The 23,271-nt window shown below is 39.2% G+C and overlaps 1 protein-coding gene across 2 annotated transcripts in view; it reads right to left on the bottom strand.

The window, feature by feature from the left end:
- Positions 1 to 23,271, bottom strand: part of PCNX2 (pecanex 2) — a 164,137-nt gene that overhangs the window by 137,036 nt on the left and 3,830 nt on the right. For both annotated transcript variants that reach the window (XM_064509246.1, XM_064509245.1), the window contains exons 2-8: positions 20,022 to 20,227; positions 17,367 to 17,484; positions 15,013 to 15,049; positions 12,689 to 13,984; positions 4,145 to 4,292; positions 3,831 to 3,976; positions 2,397 to 2,490 (exon numbers count right to left, since the gene is read on the bottom strand). In XM_064509246.1, coding sequence (XP_064365316.1) covers positions 2,397 to 2,490; positions 3,831 to 3,976; positions 4,145 to 4,292; positions 12,689 to 13,984; positions 15,013 to 15,049; positions 17,367 to 17,484; positions 20,022 to 20,227 — 2,045 coding nt within the window. The remainder of the gene's footprint in view (positions 1 to 2,396; positions 2,491 to 3,830; positions 3,977 to 4,144; positions 4,293 to 12,688; positions 13,985 to 15,012; positions 15,050 to 17,366; positions 17,485 to 20,021; positions 20,228 to 23,271) is intronic.

The following is a 23,271-nucleotide window of genomic DNA, read 5'->3' as shown; positions in this document are numbered from 1 at the left end:
CACTGTCAGAGTCATCATCATCTCCCCAGTTAACTTTGTGCTGGGGCTGGAAAATAGGCTAATCAATTCTCAAGATGCTTTTCATGCCTATTTTCTAATACCCTTTCACAAGAGCAGCATCTCCTGTTGGTTTGGACTCCTCGCACAATGAACAATGCAACAATAGACAAGCATATGGGATATATAAGCTATAACAGGAAGCCCTCACACCCTCCACAATGACACCACAAAATATGACTCACTACTGGTTTGGGGAATGTACACTGTGATCTTAACTTACCTAATGCTGAACATCTCCATCAGAGAAGGGCCGACCCTCAAAGGAATAATCTCTGTTGAGAGCTCTCCACAGACAGTCAGAAGAGATTGTAACTGAAGTGGTCACTGATTATACCCTGTGCTTTGTTTTATTCTGTTTATTCACATTCTTCTTTCATAATAGAAGTATTATTAGTTAATAACTGTGACTATTTGGCTTATCTTTAATCATGGGCAAGAAACCAATATGCCTATGGAAGAAGGGGAAGGGAGAAGGGGGAAGGGGAGATGCCTCATCCACAAACTAGCTTGAAGGAAGATAATCATACTTGGCTGCCTTGTTTTTATAGGCTATAAATGTTTAGTAATGTCTAAGTACAAAATTACTTGATGCTCAACATCTGAAAACAAACAAAAAACCGAAAAACCCTCTCCTTCCCATGCTACCATTCAATCTATGCACAGACAGCAGGAATCGCTGATTGAACCAACAGCTTTCAGTAATCTCACTGGCCTAATCATATTACAAACTGCCTTTGCAAAAAATAATTTTGGGCACACTTCATGCTTCCTGGTCCTCTTTCCTTGTTTTCCATGGGAACTCTCTGTTTTGTACTTTCCTTCATGCTGCTCTGTTCTTGGAAAAGCTTGTGTCCTGCCTTCTCATAGCCTTCTAAACAAAAACACTCCAGGAATCCACTAATAACCATCTTTGCTGACTTGTTCTGTCCCACAGTTTGAATTGTTACCGTGCTCTGAGTTTTCTAACAAAGGTGCAAATCTTTAGAAATTACATGTACGTAAATGGCTGTTGAGAGTATCTGAACTTGCTTTTGTTAACAACCTTTAGCAGACTCCTTAAAAATAATTCACATTCCTAGAGTTCTGCAAACCACAAACTAAAAACCAGGATCTAATACAGTACAGAAAGACAAAGATGTCACAGGAGCATCTAGCAAAGACAGCCTTAAAAGGACTTCTTGTATAAGATGGAAGATTATTCTTTTCTGACAAAAGAAAAATTAACTGAGAAATGTCACGGGACCTGAAACTGAATTTAGGACAGATTCAGTTCATAGTTATATGGGGGGAAGGGAGGAAGAGAGAAAATATATTCTGTACATGGTGAAACAGAAGAGTTGCAAGAGTTAAATAGCCCCAAAGCAAAGTGTTTAATTTTAGGTCAAAACTGAAACCTACCACTTTCATTTTGCTAAAGAAACTCAGAACATTTCTACTGGGGATGAACACAGATTTTTTTAATGTTTACTCACTGAATAAAAAAAAAAACAACATTATTCTCAAAGCATTCTATGAGACTTGTGAGATAGCATTCTATCTCACAGGTTAGCACCGTTCTTAACATGGTCCCAAACTTTTAAAAAGTCTCCAATGAAAGCCAAATGTATTAAGAACAGTATTTACTATTAATAATGACCATTCTCATCCCCTCACTTAACTTTTCAAAATGCTGTATAACCATCTGAAAAAAAATTAAAAAAAACTTTTATGAACAGTTAAAATTCTTTTTACAGATAAGCATAACAACAGATCATATAGAAGAGAATGGAAACCAGAGTAATGAATATGGGATTTACATGGATCACTCTGAAAAGACTTTTAAGGAAAGAAAAAAAATCATTCAGATGCTTTTTCAGAGTGGCAAACAATCACTAGAGATTTCATGCAAGGTGAAAGGCTTGGCTGTTATAGTCCAAAGGAAGCAGTGTCACTGGTTGAAAATAGAAAACAACAGTAAAATCTGTAAAAGACCTAACAGGTAAGGGCAAACGAGTAAAACGACAAGGTTGTGGGATAAGTTGATAACACAGTCCTATTTACTTTGTTTTATTTGCAATCTCATTTTTATCTCTGCATTTGAGTTTGGCTATGCCTAGAAAAAAATGAAAACAAACTGGCTAGTTCTGCTTTACTTTCTCATTTTTCCTTATCAATATTCTTACAAGGCAGTCAGTGTTTTAGCACAGAACAAAAAATTCATGCTTTGACATCTCTAAAATAGATTAACACATTTATTCTCCAGTACTCCTCTTACATGCATCTTTCACAGCTACGATCAGCTTCATAGCTTCCAGCAATGGAAACGCTAGCATATCTAAAAATAAGGGCTTACTTACTGAGCATTCGAAACGCAACCACAATTTGATAGCTGATGTCGAATATTTCCTTCCTTCTGACAGCCAGCCTTTAAATAACAGGATCTAATTTCCCCTTTAGAACATATAGAGAAAAGAAATCGGTTAAGTGATGTGATCATTTGTTTTACACATGAAATTTATCAAAAATGTATTTTAGGCCAGAAATATCAAGATAGGTAGGTTTCACTTTGGAAATTAAGCTTGTTTTAAAACTTCAGAAAACAAATTAACCCTCAAACAATTAGAAACCTGAGATAAATCAAAACAGAAATTATATTCAAAATCTGATTCCTTTTCCTAGTGTAGAGTACGAGACTCCATAAGAGCAAAGGGAAACCCTAGTCAAAAGGGGACCCAAAGAAACAGATTTGCTACAGGCTTATGTGCTCCACAGTCATTTATAGGTATGTGAAATAAATGTAAAGCCCATCTACCGATGTAAGTTCATTGTAAAATGCAAAATTATTAGAATTTTTCTTTCAGTTTGCAGACTTGAGGTCAGGAAGCGCAAAGCAGTGAAAAATTAAGCTAGAAGTACAGCCACTGCTACTCTCCCCTTGCATACCTAGTGAACAGTAAAGGGGCACTGCTCGTTAAGCCAGAGGCCATGCCATTGCCCTGCTTGGCAGCTGCTCTTAGCACCCCAGCGCACCAGGAGCTGCAGGGCCAGCAGGAAAGGGCAGAAAAGAAAACATCTCTGGGGTCATGAACACAGCTACTGCTGGTACTCTTTTCATACTGCTTTTGAAGGCGGCTTTAAGGGAAATGAGGCTTTTGGGACTCCTGCCATTCAGAGGTATTTGGCCAGTAGCTTACAAGGCACTACATGGAGTTCAAACAAACCACCACCAACTACATTACAACTTCAACCTCTAGTGATAGCTGTGGAGCAGCTGCAGTCCAGGCACAGGCATTGAGAAAGACTAGTTCACTCATTAATTCTCTTGAAAGAGGTAGCAGACCATGACTCTGAATGAGAGCAACCCCAGTGTTATCAGAGACAGTTCAGTCTGAGCCAGCAACTATTCACACTCAGCTGAAGGACACAGCAGTCAAAAACAGGAACATTTTGCCCAACCAGCCCTGTGCATAATTTCTCATCAGGCAGAAAATGTCATGGGTTCTTCAGCAAAGACATGTCTAAGTCTGCATTTCTTGAAGATGATGTTTGGAAGATGGATCAAACTTCTGGCAGATACAACACTGTGCAAACCTCAGGTTTGAGATGGTTCCTGTTGTACTTTGAACTCTCCATTATTTCTGATCTGACTTGAAACTACTAAGCCATTTTCCTTCATGCACACAGGAAACACCATCAGTAACAGACAAGAATAGAAATATCTTTATAAGGAGTCTACAATTTATTTAGGAATTCCTTCACACGTTGTAATTATTCCAACTACAGAAACTCACCGTTTTCATCTATGAACACATGCATTGCATCCACGGATAGCTCATCTTGTACAGACGCCTCAGGTCCACTTATTACTTGCAAGACAGAACTATCTTGCTGAGAAGTTACCCGGTAGATAATCTGCCTTTGCCTGTTGCCCTGGTAACTTGACACAAAAATGTTTCAAAACTACTATGAGGAACTTTTTTCTTGTTCTCAATAAGACAAAAAGAAAGAGAGGTTAATTAAAAGTTTATGTCATTTCTACTCAGTGAAACAAAACAGCTTACATCATATCTTTGAAGTAGAAAATTGTAAAGTAAACTGGCCTTACAGTGCTGCAAATTTGGCAGGCTCTGGTAGCACCGGACTAGTACTAGCACGATCTTGGCTTTGTACATCTGATCTTTCCTGTTTAGGAAGTTGCTCACAGTGTTTTTCTGTTCCCACCATTTCTTCTTTTCTCTCTACCATCTGGCTATCTGGAAAACAGGGCAGTGAAGTAGAGCCACTCTCCACAGATGACCATCAAGAGTTCTGTTCATTAACATCCAAACAAGAACATTTTAGAGAGGAAAGCTAAACACTGCAACAATTACTCACTTTATGAAAACCATTAAAATGACTTAAGCAATACAATCATAGAATCTGGATGAGGAGGTATTCTGACTTAGGAAGGCTATATGAAAGGGTTGTTTAAAGAAGAGATGATGGAGCAATGGATAAATGAGAGACAATTATGCTTTGCTTCTTCTATTATTCCAGAGGGAAGTAATCCGTCCTTGTTCTTTAACAGTAAGAAGTTGTTTCCCTGGAGGCCCTAATTGGTTCCCTAGCTTGGTATACAGACAGGGGCCCACTCCCCTGCTACAACAGGAAAAGCAGAGCCTTCAAGAAAATAGAGCTCTAGTACAGGAGAGCAGGTAACTGCTAATACCCCTGACCTACCCCCTCAAACCTGATGCAGGATAAAGGACAAACTGGCTACATGATTTCACAGTAGATTTCATGTTTGGAAAATACTGAACTCTAGGTTTCAAAATTGGCATAATTGATTTGTCCTGTTTCAAATATTTTGAATGCATCAATTACATTACCTCACTGCACATGTATATCATTTTACGTGCATAATTTTCTACCGGCAGTCTCTTTTAGTTATTAACATTCATGTTGAACTGGAAATACTTTGCAACCTTGCTTTGACTGTAAGCTGAAAAAGTTATCAGTTAGGATTTGAAAGTGCATCTAGGGCAGTGGCTTCATCACCACCATAAGCAGCCACATAATTTTATGCTTTAAATGAAAAAACTTGGGTTTCGTTGTGCCTGACAGAGATGCTGCAGTGAGCCCTGTAGCTTTTTGTACTTAGCAAGGTGTATTGAAACATATTTACCCAGACTTCTTGCATCCCTGCTGTTTAAACGCCTTAGAAATTTAATCATCCTAACCTGCAAGAGTCACCAATCAAGAAATAGTGTTGTCACAGCTAAGATGGTCTAAGGATAAAACAGATTCCATGCTTGTACAGAGACATAATACCTTTTATTAGACCAACTGATATCCTTGAAGAAAGCAGACAAACTTTTGGATTCACAGATGAGCTTCTACAAACAAACCTACCATCATGAGTTAAGACATCTCTATATCAGTTTCAACTCACAGGACACACCCCTCTAATATCCTAAAATCCCAGACACTCACACAAATTCCTTAGCTTTGTCACAGAACCAGTGCTCATTGTAGACATTCGCACTTATTTCTTGGAAAAAACAATCTAGTGGAAAAATGCAGTTTTAGAAAAAACAATCCATTTTTGGAAAAAGTCATCCAAAACCAATGCATAAGAACAATTTTAATTGTACCATCGCATCTTGTCCCAGGAGGTCTTAGCCCTAATGTAAAGCACAACAACTAGCACCAAACCTGAAGAACCTCATCAGGTCCACAGACTGTAACTAGATGTCTAACAAGCCAGGGTACCAGAAGCAAGAGAAGGCAGGCAGCAAAGACACCATGCGACTCTTGCTTGAAACAGCAGTGTCCCTTCTGCTTCCATGAGGAGAAATCTCACTACAACCCCCTGGCAATGCTCTCAGTCTCTCACTCACTTTCTGCAGCACATGACAATCATGGATTTTGATTTCTTGTGCAATAAGTATAATAAGCATAAGTTTGTTCAAAGGAAGTCTTCTGTATCCTCTTGTGCATGGACATAAAATTCTATGTGTGCTCCAGACCTACTTTCTCCTACCTAAGAAGCATGTGGGTGGGTGATGTTTTTCTTCTTTCCTAATTAAAAATTTAAATTCCATTTTAAGCAGAAACTGTGCCTTATTTAACTGTGGCATTTCTGAAGCATCTGCATAATCATGTAACTGTACCTGAGGGAGGTGAAGAAGCTATAGACACCTAATCATCATCATCTTCCTAAAGACTTCGGCTATTTAAGCACTAAAATCATTGATAGCGATCAGAAATTTTGGTTTTAATAATCTAATCAGTCCCATATTGCCTAAAACTGGCTCTAGGGCTGGAACAATTAAAAAGATTTTTTAATTTGATTATTTAGTGGCTTTAAAAAACCACATCTCTCTTTTCTACTCCAAACCACAAGCCTTTCAGACTTCTTTCCCCTGCAGTGGTAAAGAGTCATAATAATAACAACAACATAAATAGTATTTCTTCTTACAGGTTTTATATGCCAATCAGACAACACAAAGGTCATGAGTACTTCTAGCACTAGAAAGATAGGCCATGATGGGTTTTCACGATTCTTACTCATTTTCTTCCAAGTGACTTACTTAAATGGAGATAGAAGTGTCCAGACTAGGAACACTCTGCTAGGGTACATAATGAGTTCTACATCAGCAAAACATTCCTTGCATGAAAATTATGCTGGCAAAGTTCAGCTTTAACTTACTGTGAAAAATATTTTCCAAGAGTAAAGGAAGAGTAAAGGCACAGTACGTCAGTATATCTAAACCTTCACCAGAGTATTAGTCAGGATCGCTGTTCCACACACCTCTGATGTACATACACATGGCTGGCCAGCAGAAGCCTCAAATACAGCCCTGGGCTTACCAACTAACTTCATAATTTGTCTAGGAATTATACTCCCTATGACTGAAATCTGTTTGGTGGAACTATCAAGATTCATGGCTAAATCAGGCTTGGGGAAGGGTGATTCAGAGTCCTGCACAAACAACTGAGGCTCAGTCTGTACACCATTTTCATATTTTGGTTAAGCATAAGATGCATCACCTAGTTATCCTGGTAAAATCCGTACCAACATGAACACATTTCCTATACAGGAACATTCCCTGTAAACATTTTCAGCTTTATCTACATCTGTATACATAAGGCTTTGGTCCACACCAGGATAATGCTGAAAGAGGTTTTACAGTTTAAATGAAGCAGCCTTTGTGCATACAATAATCACAATACTGACAGCTAGTTATCCCAACTTTAAAGTTACCTGATTTTATTAGGTAATTAGAATGAAATTTTATTGAACTGTGACATTTCTCCAAATCTTTTTTCTACTTCGTACTCTTTCTCTAGAGTCTCCCAGATGTTTTCCTGTGGCTTGTACATGCATGTCTCTACCCCAGTCTCCACAACTCATTCTTGTAAGGTAAAATGCCACTGTTGTCATAATTTCAAATGCCGTCTGGTTTGAAATCTGGTCAAGCAGAATTGAGCTAATTAAGCCTGAGTCTCTTCTGCTCTTTAATTGCTCTGTTGCAGAATCTACTCCTTTCCACAAAACTACATTCCTAAACAGAAAGTTCCATTTAAAATATATTTGTTGCCCATTTGGTTGCAGAGATAACTCATGTCAAATCTCTTTACACTCTTGTCAGTACCTCACATGAAACAATAGCTTTCAGAGGTATGAACTGTCCCATTCATATCTCTAGGGAGTATAGGACAAAACCCCCAATGTTTTCATTGACATTCCTAGGCCTTTCTTCACTGATTGTTTCAGCAGAAACATCTAACTTGTGTACTTCATCCACAATCCAAAATTGCCCATTATTCTCCAAATCATTAAAAGAAAAATCTGACATTAAAGCTGGTCACCCACCAGAAGACAACAGCCCAGGGAACCTGACACAGTCCAGAAACTGCTGTAGAACTTCAGTATGGGCACTGAAGAAGCACACAGGAGCTGAACGTTAATCCTGAAGCAGTAGGAAAAACTACTTATACCGACTGTAACAGGATAGGGAGAAAAGCACAGAAGTGACTTGCTCAAAATAATCTTTTTAGGCCCACAGTAGAGCTAGAAATAAAATCAAGGTTTCTGAGGTCACAGGTAAGTAGTCTAATCATTAAACCTAACAATTATGTCATAATACAAACTTCTGAAATACCCTCATAATTTCTTTACAGATGTCAGCCTGCCCTTCAACATATTCTGTCTTTGATTTAAAGACTGAAATTTTAAAATCTCAGCCTGTCAAGCTTTACACATTGAGCATCAGATGCACAGAATTGAGTTCTTCACCCCATTTTCCTCCATCCAAAGGGAAGCATCAAATGCCACACAATCCCCCTCTGGCACTTAGCATGAGAGGGGACAGGACACTTAGCAGGGTTTTGTGCTGAAGGTGCTACTTGCTCAGCAGCAAATTCCCCTGCTGCAGCCTCACATCATGGCTGTTATTTGGACAGGTGACTCAATGCACAAGACCCCTCTCCCTCATTGCTATATGACAAGCTATAGCTCTCTTTCTCACATGGGGGAGGGGGAATCTAAAAATACCCACAGAAGTATGTTTTAGCTTTTTATAGGAGAAGGATAATTGCCTGGGATCCAGAAGAACTCACTCAAGGTTGTGGTTTGTGCACTGCCCAGAATGATGAGTACCTTTTCTAAAAAGAGCCTGCAAAACATCTAAATTCAGGCCAAGTAGTTCTGGTTTCTGTTCTTCCGTGCAGGTCCCCATCACTCCCACGACTGGTTTTGTTCCCCGGGTGATAACATTATCTGTCCTAGATTCCGAGTCAACTGTGTCAGAGGAGACAGTACATGAGCCTTTGCCCTGCATAAATCTGATGTACAGCTGCTCTTACGCAGCTGCAGATATGCTAGAGGAGTCAAAAGCATAGCAATAAACCTGGCTTTCTCTTTGCATCTCAAAGACTGAAGAAAGTTTGCAGTTGCCCTTCAACAGGCTTTCATTATGTGGGTGGTGAAAGTTTGATTCAAAACTGAAAGGACACTGGCCTGAAAGTCATTTTTAGCAATGGTATCAGTGGTACTTTCTCACGATTCAAAAGAGATGGGGTGGTGACAGAACAGCTCTTAGACAGCTTTTTTATGTACCGTATTTTAACACATTAAATCTGGCATCCCTGGTAGGGTTAAGCAAGGCTTTAATTTCCCTGTATTGCATTTTACTGAGCTGTCTATTGGCAAAGGCTTTTGTGGTCAAGACAATATATCTTCTGCTTCCACACAATTCACAAGTGTGTGAAGTAAGCATACATAAAGCATCAGCTCTGACATTCACTCACTTTCAAGGCTGTTCTGATTAGCAAGTTTCCCTGCCTTCTCCAAATTATGCAAAATATCAGCTTTCTTACACACAGGTCTGAATATTTAGCTTTCCTGGAATTTGCCAAGTTTCTCACATTTCCTGATATACACCTCTGTGCAGGGCACTTCATGCTCATTTGGACCAGACACCTATTATTAGCCTTTGCCAATTAAGTGGTTTACAAAGTTAAAAGAACAAGAAACAAACACAAACAACCTCCACCCTCAAAACCTCTGGCACATAGCTTGACTTGCTCTATATTCCGCACACACACACTCTGGGGTTTTTTTGAACTACCACTTCAATGTGGGAATAATATTTATTCGGATTTGTTCTAAAATGCTATTGTGTTAAAGCAGATTTGTAATTGCAAGACTGTAAACAAATTAGAGGTTTTCTCATTCCTAAAATTAAGTCCTACTTTGGGGAAGCAGCCAGTAATGACAGTAATTTATTTTAGTAAGCAGCACATTCTGACTTGACTGGAAAATTAAGTCTACTTGCTTTTAAAAATAAGTGCCTTTGAACTACCTCTCTCCAGCTTAAAAAGTTCAGATTCAATCTCCTTTTTCCCACAGCATCAGTATGATGAGGTCTAGGAGACACCACACAGCAACAGAAGCCACAGCTTCTGTTTGCGTTGAGTGCTCCGGTTTTCCTGGTTCTGCTTCTTTCCCAGGACAACATGGGCTGGACCAGCATCAACTCAGCCCACCCTAGAAATAAGCAGAACAGCTCAGCTACGTACACATGTAGCTTAACTTCACTATACCTATAGACTTAAGAGTAGGAAATTCAGTCCTGGTCACTTAAAGTAACAGATTGGTTTGAGGGAAGAATCAGAATCCTCATGTTTCCTGACGCCCATGGATCTGGGTAAAAAGAACTGCATTTGCTAGATCTACAGCCTAATGACTACACACACATCAACGAAGTTTGGTGGGGGAGGGTGTTGTCAGTGTGGAATCCATGAATTTATCTGATTTATTCTGGTCACTTGTTCCTCTCCTTTATGTAGTTAGTCTTCTGCATTCACAAAGATACTTGTCTGAAAGCCATTTATAGATTAGCTACACTTTTTTACTTACCTCTGAAATTTTATCAGTTGAATTAGGCATCTATCTTTTCCAGGTAAGTCACATCACACAGAAGTCAAATTCTTGTGAAAATATTCTTTTACTTATGGTTGAGGGGTAGCAAAGATCCTCACATACTCTTGCCACAACCCTTGCTCTGTTGCATGGGGAGGACAGGGAGGCAACTCTTCCATCCAAGTGACCCTTGGTAGGCACAGTGCCCATGCAGGGGCTCTGCCTAGGGGCTGAGAAGGGCAGTCACTCAGCAGTGGATCAGCTGAGGAGGCCCAAGTCAAAAGAACAATTGCTCAGTACGTGCCTCAGGAAACCACAGAGTATGAACTGGAGCCAGCTGGGCAGACTGATAAATAGATAGAGCACAGCAGAAACTACTCTGCAGAACAAACAGCCTGAGAAGCAGAGATGGGTAAGATTAGACTGACAGATCAAGAGAAGCAGTGAGTCTAGGAGAAGCAAAATTTGACTAGGGAATGGAGAGAAGTATAGGAGAACTGAATACAAGCTGAGGCAATGAGTTTAGGTGAGCTAAAGAGAGCAGAAAAGACCAGAAAAGCAACAGAGCATGGACTGACAGGAAGAACAGAGGGAAAGACGAGAGAAGTAATATGGAAAGTAATGCAAGTAGGGAAGTAGCGAAGTAGCACAGGAGAGAAACAGTGTGGCTAAACAGAAAAGGGAAGAACAGGAAAAGAGATGTCACAAAACTAAAAACATAAAATGGAAGGAAAAACGGACACAAGTGAAAGGTGGAGCAAGACAAGCATGTAGTACATTTGGTAGGACAGATAGGAATAAATAGAATTAGGAAAAGAAGTGTGAAAGGCAAATGGAATCTACAGGAAAACAAAATCTACTGGGAAGATAAAAATATCTACTTAGTTTTTCTTAAGAAGGTAAAAAACACGAATTTCACAGTTGTTTCTTAAAAAAGGTAATAAATTTTAAAGTGAGCTGTGAATTTTTTTGTGCAATGAGAGGCTCTTGATGTAGCCAGGGGAGAACAGCTTCCCTAGAGCCTATCCTTGGAAAGGGATATGATTCTAAAACAAGAGTGAAGTGGTTTTGCTGAGCTCCATTAAGTTCCTCATGTTCAATGGAAAACAGGTTATTTAGATTACTTCCTCTTAGGCTGTTTTAGAATATATGCTAGTAAGGAACAACTTATTATAGGATCTAAGGTAAACAGGTAACATTTTGGTGAAGGGGAAGAAGTGGGTTGTCGTATTTGACTTTGGCCCACATCTTCTAAAACAGGAAATTGCATCAATCGTCTGGCAAGTTCTCTGGGATTCCATACACCTTTACTGTATGTTATCTCATATCTTCAAGGAACAGTCCTGCCAGTTTTGTCTAGAGTTGATAAAGCAGTTACAAAAAATATTCCTTGATAACAGAAAGGATGCACAGGGGAAGAGAATTAGCAGAGGTGACCTCAAGAATACAAATTAGAACAGGTCTATCTATAGTAAAGTTATAAATTGCAGTGCACATGTATTTTTAAAATACCTGTTTGAGATTTTCTTGAATAGTAAATTAAAGTCCTTTCAATTAAATGGAAACTTGCAAGAAAAGATACCATTTTTCATTAAAATACTGTAGGTCTTCACTGAAAACAACCCCCAAACTCTCTTCTTCAAAACACACATATTTTCATTTTAAGCAACTAAAAATCAAAACTCTTACCTACTAAGAACTTATGCTTTTTTTTTTTTTCAAATTATAAACCAACCACAACTGTCCAGGAATTATAAGAATGTGTATGTGTCCATGCACATGTGCATTAAAAGTTAAACCATCATCAATGACAATTCTAGCTTTTTAAATACTTTCAGACACACAGAAGACTTCAACATGCTTCTGATAACATGGGCAAGGGCAGGTGCAACACTAAGTTATACTGATTTTTGTAAGAAGTTTTTTCAGTATGCCAACAACCCAGGCCTGCCAAACGCAAGCTATTCTAGTATGAAATATTAGTCAGCTACTTGACCCTCACTGAGTTTAGCATAAGATTTTTCAAAGGAGTTAAAGAAACTAAAAATATTCAGAAACTAGAGCTGAAACTGCACACCGTTTCACTAAAACTTCCTGTCCTACCCAGCCCAGTCCTCCCTTGACCCTTTAATTAAGTTCTCCCCTTGGAATTTGCTCCACTGCAGACCAGATTAAGTTGCCATAAGTAAAGTAAATAGTGCTGACTTGCTTATTCCAAGGCTTGTAAATCATGCATCGTACCTCCAACAGGCCCATTTTCTTTTGTATTCTCTGTTTTGACAGTGGATTGATTGGATGCCTTCATTTTTGAGGTATTAATGGACTCCAGGAGAGAGACAAACTCTAGAAAGTTAGATTCATTGGGCATCTGCCCTTCTTTAGCTTCCAGATCAGATTTAGAAGTTGGTAAGGTCTTTTCTTTGTCAGTCACATCTATGAAATTCTTACTTAAAAGTACATCTGTCCCACTGTCTACACTTAGCACCCGAATGTGCCTCTTCTCATGCACAGTTCTGCAGGACTGTGGATCTAGGTTCTGTTGATCCTCTTTAGAATTGAAAGCGATGACCCGTACATTTTCAGAAGCATTCTCCTCATTTACATCTGAATGGGTGTTAGTTTCTAAAGGAGTATTTGCTGGATTGCTGTGCTCCTTTACTGCATTGTCTGGATCACCAGATTCATAGCCAGAACACTGGTTGGATGAGAGATCTGCCTTTAAAACTTCTGGAGTTCTTTCACTTCCACTGACTTCTGGACAAGTCTTACCTTTACTATCATCAGACAAATCAAAAGTTATAACAGGGATTCTGAGCTGTTCGTTAGTTTGCTGACTCTGGTGATCCGCTGTAACTATGCTGGAGCTCAGGGCTGAGCTTGATCTCTCAGTATCCAGAGCCCTTAGATGGACAGAGCCTGCTAGGTCACTGAGAGTGTTTGGTGTACTACTCATTGTGATAATAATTTTAATGGGCTCACATAGTTGGTCTCCAGAAAGAGAGTTGTCAACAACAGCAAGAGCAGTCTCACTGTCTGAGCAGTTCAGGTCCTCATTGGTATTATCAGCGTTACATACACTTTCCGCATGGTCAGGGTCTTTGGTTGCAATGGCATTGCAATGTGGGCAGCTACTTGTAAAGCTTGCCTGGGGTGATCCATCTGGCAATTTCTCTCTTTTGTAACTTCTTGGATTACTCAAGTGGTCTGAAATAACCGAATTTTCACTGTCCCATGGCTCCAAAGAAACTCCAGTCCTCAAAATGTCACCCTGTGATGGAGAAACATTGGAGAAAATTTTAACTACATCGCTGTCCACAAGAATATCTTGTGATCCATGCTGTCCGGATGACTGTCCCTTCTCTTCTTTTTCATTTATTCCATTACCAGAACGTGTTTCCATAGCAGCTGGTTTTGCCACTATTGCTGATGTGGTGGAACCTGAAGCAGAGGCTGTAGAAACAGGTAATATATCTGCTTTGATACAGGGTGAGGTAGATGAAATTGGTAGTGCAGCCTGCTCTTCTAATACTGTAACCCCTAACAAAAACATACAAGAATTAGGCCTCACAAAAAGGAACACTGTGTATTAAGCTACAACCTTTAGCTAGCAAAAACTATTAGAGAGCAGAGTGAAGGAAGCACAAATAAAGTAGATGGTTACAGTAATTCTAAAGCAAGGATCTTAATGGTTAGCTAGATGTGAAATACTATGAAAGTAAGCAGGGTAGCACTGATACTGCTTTAGATGAAAATAACCATCAGAATGGTTAAACAAGCCATTTTATTGTGATGATAAATAGGAATTAGTGTTTCATGTGAAGCTGTGTGCATACTATAGATCATACTAGTAAGACTGTGTCCTGAGATTAAAAGAGTGTTCACATCTATGAAAGCTGCTGGTCTAGCCTTTACCTGGAACCCTTTCAGGTCAAGACAGGTATAGCAGCACGTCTATTTAATTTAAACAATCAGAATAACCACTTCTTCACAAGAAACAGTGAACATCGAAACTGAAATGTTTTACATAGAACTATTCTCACTTAGGGATAGAAGAAAAAAAAATAAGCCAATGCAGCAAAAGTTAGTTACATCACCTAGTGCAATATCTAAATGGTCCCATAGGATATAGTGATCAGCCTTCACAAAACAGAAAAATCATGAAATATGCTGAGACATGAGCTAAGGGTCATTAATGGCAAGGGGAGTCCCAGTCAGATGGTGTTTAAGGGCTTTAAGATGTGAGCTGAGCTGTGGTTTCCTGTTTCAATGCCTTCTGGAGGGCACAGAGCTTCCCAAGAATGGGGGAGGAAGGCTTCTATCTCCTCATATCAAAACAGGGAAGCTGCTTCCGCACTCACCAGAAAGTTGTGACCCAAAGAGCTTTGCTGACAGATGAGAAACCTTACTCTGTTAGAATTCCCTTCAGATTGTTTTCTTGAGCTTTTCCATAAAGCTCCTAACATGGAGCATGAGAGAACCTGCTGTGGAGTCATGTGCCATATTTTTTTTGTGGCAAACAATGATTAAACAAAGGTTTAAAGCAGTTTATAAAGCCTTCAAGATACCTTTGAGATCTTCAATAGTTTCACGTGTTGGCAGCTCCTAAAAGGTAATAAACCACACAAAATTAGTATGGGTTTGTATTAAACACTGTTAGAAAAAAAATTATCAATGCAATAGTCATCCAATCAGAGGTTAATTATAGCATTGGTAAGTTGCTAAACATGACTGAAATTTGGACATGTACCTTGCACAAAATGCTGGGAGGGGAAGGAAGGAAAAAGAGGAAAGGAGGAGGAACGGAGATGATTATTGAACAGTCATGCTCCAAATTGCATCACTGCAATTAAATTTGTGATGCTTGGGGAGAAAAAAAAAAACTAAGATTTTATAAAATATTTTGCAGTCCCTAATCCAGGTTTTGTTTTGGTTTGGTTTCAGGTCTTTTTTTTAATCATTAAGGAATAGAATGCATTCATCTGCTTCCCTTGTCCAGCTATATGTTTCCAAAGCACTAAAATGAAGCGTTCTCTCCAGCACTTGGTAGCAATTTCTCAATAAAACACTAGATGGAAAATCCATTAAATTATCTTAGAATCATTTACATTGCAAGGAACCTCCTGAAGTCATTTAGTCCAACTCTCTTCCCCCGTCCAACAAACACACACACATACTCAAAGTAGATTGTTAGAGCAGGTTGCTCAGGACCACGTCCAGTAGAGTGCTGTATATGTCCAAGGATGTAGATTTCACAACCTCTCCAGACAACTTCTTCCAGTGTCTAACCACCCTCATGGTAGAAAAATTTCTTTAGATCCAAATGAAATTTTCTATGTTCCAGTTTGTCTCCATTGCTTCTTGCCCTGTCACTGTGCACCTCTGAGAAGAGTCTGCTCAGTCTTCTCTAGACTCTTCCGTTAGGTAGCCGGAGACAGCAGTAAGCTCTCCTTTTAGCCTTTACAAGGCTAAAACATTTCATCAGCCTGTCTTCATACATCACATACCCCTTTCCCCAGACATCTTGGTGGCTTTTACTGGATTCACTCCAGTTTGTCAGTAAGGAGCCCAAACCTGGACACAATACTCCAGAGGCATACTTCATCGCTCCAAACTGAGCAGCTCAGACTTATAACTAGAAAAAAGTTATTGAGAAAAATTAATGTGCCATTTCCTCTCCTCTGGCTGACAGGCACAAAAAACAAGAGGAAATAATAAGCATCTCCTGCAAACTCACAGCAGCATGCTGGTGGCAAGGAAAGAAGATTAGGTTTGACTAGACCTGACCTATACATTTGGAAATAGGAGATTGGAACAAGATCCCAAGGAGAAATGAGTTTGCAGAGGCAGGCAGACTGGACAAAAACCAGAATACTGGAGGGACTGAGACAGAAACAAGGTGAGAAATATTTTACCTGATAAAAGGAAACTGTTAATGTCTATGAATCATACAGATGCTACAAAAAGGTAAAAACACTCTAGAAAATGACGAAATAATCCTGATTCAGACCAGGGTTTAAATAGTTTGCAGTAAATAGGGAGACAAAGCGGGGAGTGAGGGAATGAAGACAATGAAAGATCAAAAAGCTACTTATTCAGAGATCACTAACCATCCTCCGCAATGAATGAGGCAGGAGTCCTGTAGAAAAATTGGCATGGGATCACATAATTGAATACTTTATCACAATATACATGGGGAACAGCTTACGACTACACAGTGTTTATTCTGTTTCTTGATTTTTGAATATTTGACTCTTCATTGACCCTTCTCATGACTTTCTTATTGTTGTTTCTTTATTATAACATGTATATACATCATCTTCATCACTTCATACACTTTACTGATTTAGGAAGTGTGACCAATGCCTTGGAATGCATGTATGTTTCAACCTCACATAGACATCTCCTGGATTTAAATCATAGTTTTTTATGCTTTGTATAAATGATCGAGAGATGTGTTGGGTTCATTCTATAAACATAAATCTAGTTACACAGACGGAAGTTATTAATGCTCCAGGAGTAGAACCCTTCCAAGAAAATGACAAGCTGCTCTGATTGCATTAGCAACACAGAGTAGACATTCCCTTTTTTCACCATATGCAAGCCTCTCCCTTCTCTGAAAGCAGCTGTGAACACTAGGTGCTCTTGGCAAGATTTACAAAGGCCATTTGGCACCTACAGAGTGGACAGGCCTCTCCAGAGGCTTACAGAATTATCTACAGCTTTGCAAACCCAAATCTTTGAGACAAGGCTAAGGCCAGCCAACACCAGCTGTATACAAAGTACCTCCAGGGAACCACTGCCTACTATTTAGGGGCAGAGCTATGCTTTAAGTGCTAAGTACCTGACAGTACAAAACTCCACATGGTAAGCAGTGTACTGCACAAAAGGAAGACACTACAACAGAAAACAGCATACTAACCATCACTCCAGATGAGTTCTGTGAGTGGACAGCCTGTACTCTTGAACTGCTGTCACTTGTTGGAGTAGAGTCATTTTGGTTGATCTCACCAATTACATCATTATCTCCCATATTATTGCTGAAACAGGGGAAAAAGGAAGCAAATGAAAAAAAAAAAAAAAAAAGAGAAATGTTTCTAACCACAGAGGATCACAGTGAGTCTGTGAGGAACCTGAAGAATAACAACAGAATGGGAATTAATAGGACAGTGTTAGTGACAGCATACTTCTTCCCCTCCACTTCTAAAACAGCAGTGCTGAAAGTTACTATAATCCTTTTTGCCATTCATCCCTTTCCAGGAAGCCTTCCTAAAAAATTGTTTTCCTCATTTAAAATGATTCTGGTGCTCTAGGAAGTAGGACACTGCTACAAGAAATATAATGACATCTCTTCAAACAGATGAAATTTAACAATGGATATACTAGAGGCAGCTTGAAACAGTAAGTATCACTTCCTTTGCAGATGCATTCAGCTATCCACTAATTCCTTCTATATTTCTACTATTTTTTCAGTGGATATAGACAAATATTTTTGGACAAGACTTACTAATGAGGTCAAACACATTTTCTGTTTCTCAGGTGTAATACAACAAAGATTTAGTTGAAAAAAATCATTGCTATGGTAAAATACCAAAAAGTACTTTTTCCCCAAATTCAGTTTTAAAACAATATACTGTTTTTTAAAACCATTAAGCATTATGAACATTATAAAATCATTATAGACATGTATAATCTGTAAGATTATTTACCTGTAAGTCCCAGTCAGCTTCCCACAATTTTTTTTTCTGTACTTAGCTGGCTTCAAAAACTTCAAGCAACCTGCCTACTACCAGGATCTGTTTAAAAGTTTCTCTCATCCACCTAATCAAAATATAAAATTATTATTTGCTGATCAAGGGCTAAATAATTGAGCTTTGTGTCTAGGACCTCATAAGAGGAACATGTTATGAGATTTAACATGAAAGTTTTAAGGGATAGTTAACTCTACTTCTCAGTCAAAACACAGGCAGGATAATGAAAGTTTGCATTTGTTTCATTAGCCAGTGAATAGGAAAACACTGAGGTTCTGTTTAAATTTCAGCAAACCTAGAACAATAGATGGACCTCTTAAATTATTGTATCATTTTTCTGTAAATAGAAAATAGATTTGTGAGTTGGTGATACAGAGGAACAGCAATGTCACTGCTAGGAGTGTAGCACAGACATGTACATAAAGACACAAAAGAACAGCAGTATCGCTGTATACAGATAAGCTTTCTAATAGATAGCTTGCTATGTCAGTGCTGCAGACAGTCTTGGATGTACCTTATTTCAGAATTTTTCACATCTGTCATAGTGTTTGGGAAGACTGAAAGCTGCTTGCCAGCTTCATTTGCTTCTGTGTGACTCAAGCTTGTAAAACCAGCAGGAGGTCTCAATTTTAGTTTATTCCATAGGTTTTCAGTAAGCACACAGGAATATTCTATGCACACATAAATCTGGAAAAATTGAGTACTATTTTTTAGCCCAATGCTATTTTTCATTTAATGTTATCTCAGTCTGGAAGTAGCCTTATTAACGTTGAGAGTTTATTCACAGCATAAACAGTACTTGGCTCCTCATAGACAGAAGGGGCTAAAATACCTACTAAATGGCCCCTGAAAAACAAAAGCATCTCCAGCTTTCCCCATGAACAGTACCACAGAAGAACCACAGGTAGTCACAAACAAGTAAGGAGGCAAGAGACTAACACATCTAGGTTTGGTCACAAATAGGGAAACTACTACATGCATGCAAAAGCAATAGGATCTCAGGCTTTTAAAGCCAAGGCATTAAAGCATTTTCCTGGCCAACACATGCAAGTCACTTCCTTCTTTCTTCCCAGTAGGTCAACACTGCAGGGACTTTCACTATGTTCCTGCAAGTCTCAAGCAGTTACCCAAGGTTTTCTTAGAACTAGAATCCCCTCCAGTTAAGGCAACACATTACACACAATACAATCCCTTTACCATATATGTAGAATAACAAATAGTCTTTAGAAAGCCTAAGCCACAGCATTTTCTAAACACACTATACCCTATTCTAGCATCTTAGGAAGCCAGGTGCTTCCTTGCACCTTTCAGTGAGCAGCTGCCCCAGGAGCTTCAATCTTGCTGAAGTCCTTCCTGGATCTTGCTGGAAAAGGTCTCATGCTAAAAGGACCTACTCCATTGCAGAAGAGCCCAGCGCTTTATTCTTTCTGACGAAGACAGAGCTCTTCTCCCTGACTCAAGCTTCTTTAGGTTAGAGGCAACACGAGGAAAAGCTTTTCTACTGCTCCCCCAGCACCTAGGCTTCCCTAGAAAGCTTCCTCCAGCTCTTCCCCAGAATCTTATATCAACTTCCAGGCAGGTCTCTTCCTCTGCTTTCCTCTCCCTTCATCAGGTCCAGCTGCTGCCCCACTCCCTGGACCAGGTGCTTCATCACAGGTATGCTGGAGCCATCAAACATAAAAACACTAAGCAGGACTTAAGAAGTGCTGCTCCTTAAACAACTGTAAGGAGTTTTCTTACAGTCAGTAGGTTTCTGCTATGCAAGACCATGGTGCAAACTTATTCCTTTTATGAAATGTATCAACAGCATGCAATGAAAACCTTACCTACAATTTGAGGGCTGAACTGTGTTTCCTTTCGGGACTTCTGTATCTTTACATTGCCTTCCATTTTTTCTTGAGATCTTTTGCTGAATTACTTCACCTTTATCAAACATAAGATGCAGACGGTAACTGATCACCTTTATTATTGTGAAGAACACTGTCACTGAGCTGCAGTATACAAAAACTGTGATGGTATTTGGTGGGAAAGCCTATAGAAAGGAATAATAAAGAAATCATTATAATAGTTTATTTTGAGAAGATGCCACTAAAATTTTCAAAGTCATTTTCAAAACTGTTTTATTTCTTCTTGTCTGTAATTTGTACCTCTACTGAGTTTTGCAAACCCAAGTATTGCCTCTCTGGATAGTATGTTTGAGTCCTACTCACCAGCAAGTTGTAAAGATTGGCTCAAATTTCAAACCATTGTACAAGATTTATTCTTCTTTTGCTATCTATGGATGTTACTCCTTTCTTAACAAAATCAGTAAAATCTCACAATCAATAAACATTTTAAAACCTCTTAAAATACCCCATTCCCAGGCTAGTTGTAGCTGCGGCCTTTTTGAAATTATGGGCTTACAAAAATGCAGACACAAAATGAAACAATCTACAAACAGGAAACCCCTTTCCAAAAATTCTGTCATTTTACCCTGCTTCTCAGTTCTGACTTAGTTAAGTGCTGTAGTTTGATCTCCTTTTACTAACACTTCACTGCATGTCTCCAGGTATCTTCACTGCTAAAGAATTTTAAATAATTAAACAGAACTAGTCAAAACAAATGAATAAAATGCATTTATACAGCCAACCTCTTTGAATTCTTTTTTAAAAAGTTCACAATTGTTGATTTGCAGCTGTCTGCAATCTGTGTCTGCTGATCTGTGATGAGCGCCATATCTCTTAGTCATTAAAATGAATTATAGCTCAACTATAGTTTGCAAGGTCCTTTCATAGGCACAACATGCTAATAACACTTTCAAATGTAAGCACTTCCTTACGGTAAAGGAAGAATCACAGCAATGGATACTTGTAGTTATCTTTGAAGGGCCAAAGCCCTTACTATTATAGTCATGGAATGCCTTTATGAATTGTTTCTATTCAGTTGCAGGCTCACAATGAGTTAAATCTTACTGTTTTGTTTTGGTTTTTTAAACAGAGTGTCACTACATTCCTGCACAAACTGCAGCAGGAGCAAAAAGGAAGACTCCCAATGTTCAGGGCTTGCTGAAAGTCTACTGAAGTTAATTTTTAAGAATAGTCTTTATTTTGGGCCCTAAATCTGTCATTTTAAATACCAGCTTTGCAGCTGAAGAAGCATTTGGATGCAAAAGATGAGAAGTCTTCTTAGCTTAGAAATTTTTTCAGATTCAGAAATAAATCACACTCACCACATCTAGATGAGGAATGGATATGCGTTAGGCATTCTTACTTCATTGATAAAACAAGCACAGTGTTTATCTTGATGCTGAAATTATAAGTGAGTGGGTTGCTCTTCTGCTTTTGGTTAAGTGAGACTGTATACCTTCAAGATGTACACATGAAAATTTTCAGATACATCCCTTTTTAGGACCATTCTGATTCATACACCAAGAATCTATTGCATAAAAGTTGAAAAACTGTTTAGCATGTAGGCATTACTAATGATACCTAATGAGAAATACATTTACTTTCTGCAAGTTAAGGCTTAGTCTGTTAGAGTACTTCATGGTACTAGGTACATACGGAAATTAAGCATATCCTTCAGCTCTTCACCGAATCTGGACCTGAAAGAGCATCAGTTTGCAAGACAACGCTTGGGATAGAAATTCTGGTGGATAAGGCTGAAGAATTTGTATTTCATAACTAATGCATGAGTAATGGATTTGCAAAAAAGAAGTTGAAATGATGTTGGGTTTCACAGAGAATGATAGCCAATTATCTGTAAGGATTTGTTCAAATATGGGATTTGTTCACTTTCTGAGGAATCTCTTCTCCTTTGCACTGAAAAGCACAGACTGACCAGCCATTATTAAATAACGCCTCAGAATACCTCATTATCCAGCATAAATGAGCCACTGGGAAAGAAGTGCTTGATAGGTGACATTCCTAAAGCTTAACACACATTGCAGGAATATTGTCAAGAGAGCACAAAAGAATAAACTTATGATAACACAGTCTATGTTTGTGTGGAGCACACTACAAGGGAGAAAGAATCAAAGGAAGCTCCTAAATTTCAAAGTGAAAAAGAGGACCAGTTGTGGCAAATGCTGAACGCTGCAGGCCGTCACCCCTGCCCTGTGACCAGACCTTCCGGACAGGCATCCTGGGCCTCACTGGGGTCTCCCTGCACATCTGCCCAACATACAGTCCTTCCCATGGAATAGGTGCTACGCGTGCTCACAATTCCAGAACCGCCTATGTGTAACAAGGGCAGCACATCCTTTGTATGCTGGACCTTAGGGTATGCTAAGCAGTACAAGCTGGTAGCTTGCTCCCTGCCCACTTGAGGAATTTGGAGGAAGATGAAGCTGAGAATGGAAAGCCCTAGATTTTCTGAATCAGGCCTCTTGTGCAAGGCTTGAAGTGTCATATGACTACGGTTGGTGTTCCCAGGTATGGACACATGAAAGCTTTAAAATCTGCCTGAGCTAAGGAGGAGTTAACTTATAGACCACTGAGGAATTACATGATAGATTCACTTTTGATGTTTTATGGTTATAATTAGCCTGGTTTCCTATGGAAACTAGGCTTTATAATCACACCACGTGTCTGCGTATCCATCATCTCTCTCCATCCCCTCTGCTGAATTACTTAATTCTGCAGCCACTTTCAACTAACTTTGACAGAATACACCCCACTGAGGACAAGGCCACGGCATGCGTGCCTCCTGTATTAATGAGAGGAACACACACAGCAATCTTGCCTTTTGAATGCCCCAGTCACAGGAAAAACTTCAATTGAGCTGACACTATTAGAAACTAGAAAAAAACATCCACAAGCACAAATCCATTAGAGAGCAGCCTTCATGAGATTCCACAAGTTTCTGTGGAAGCTGTAGCTCTAGTTTTCTTTGCTCTTTTCCAGTTGAAGACTCTGCCATAATGTACTTTTTGTTTTCCAGTTGCTTCCATTGTTATGCCGTGCTCCAGAACATTTTGGGGTCATAGGCAGAAACATAGGTTTATGCGTTTCAGATGTGGCCTGATTTTTACTGCAAATGCAACACAGAGCTGATGTGCCCATGCTGGGAGGGCATTTGACTGCGACTTCTGTCTGC

Source organism: Dromaius novaehollandiae, chromosome 3, assembly GCF_036370855.1.
Source record: "Dromaius novaehollandiae isolate bDroNov1 chromosome 3, bDroNov1.hap1, whole genome shotgun sequence".
Classification (NCBI taxonomy): Eukaryota; Metazoa; Chordata; class Aves; order Casuariiformes; family Dromaiidae; genus Dromaius; species Dromaius novaehollandiae.
Note: the sequence above shows the minus strand (reverse complement) of the source record. Positions and strands in the feature narration are given on the sequence as shown.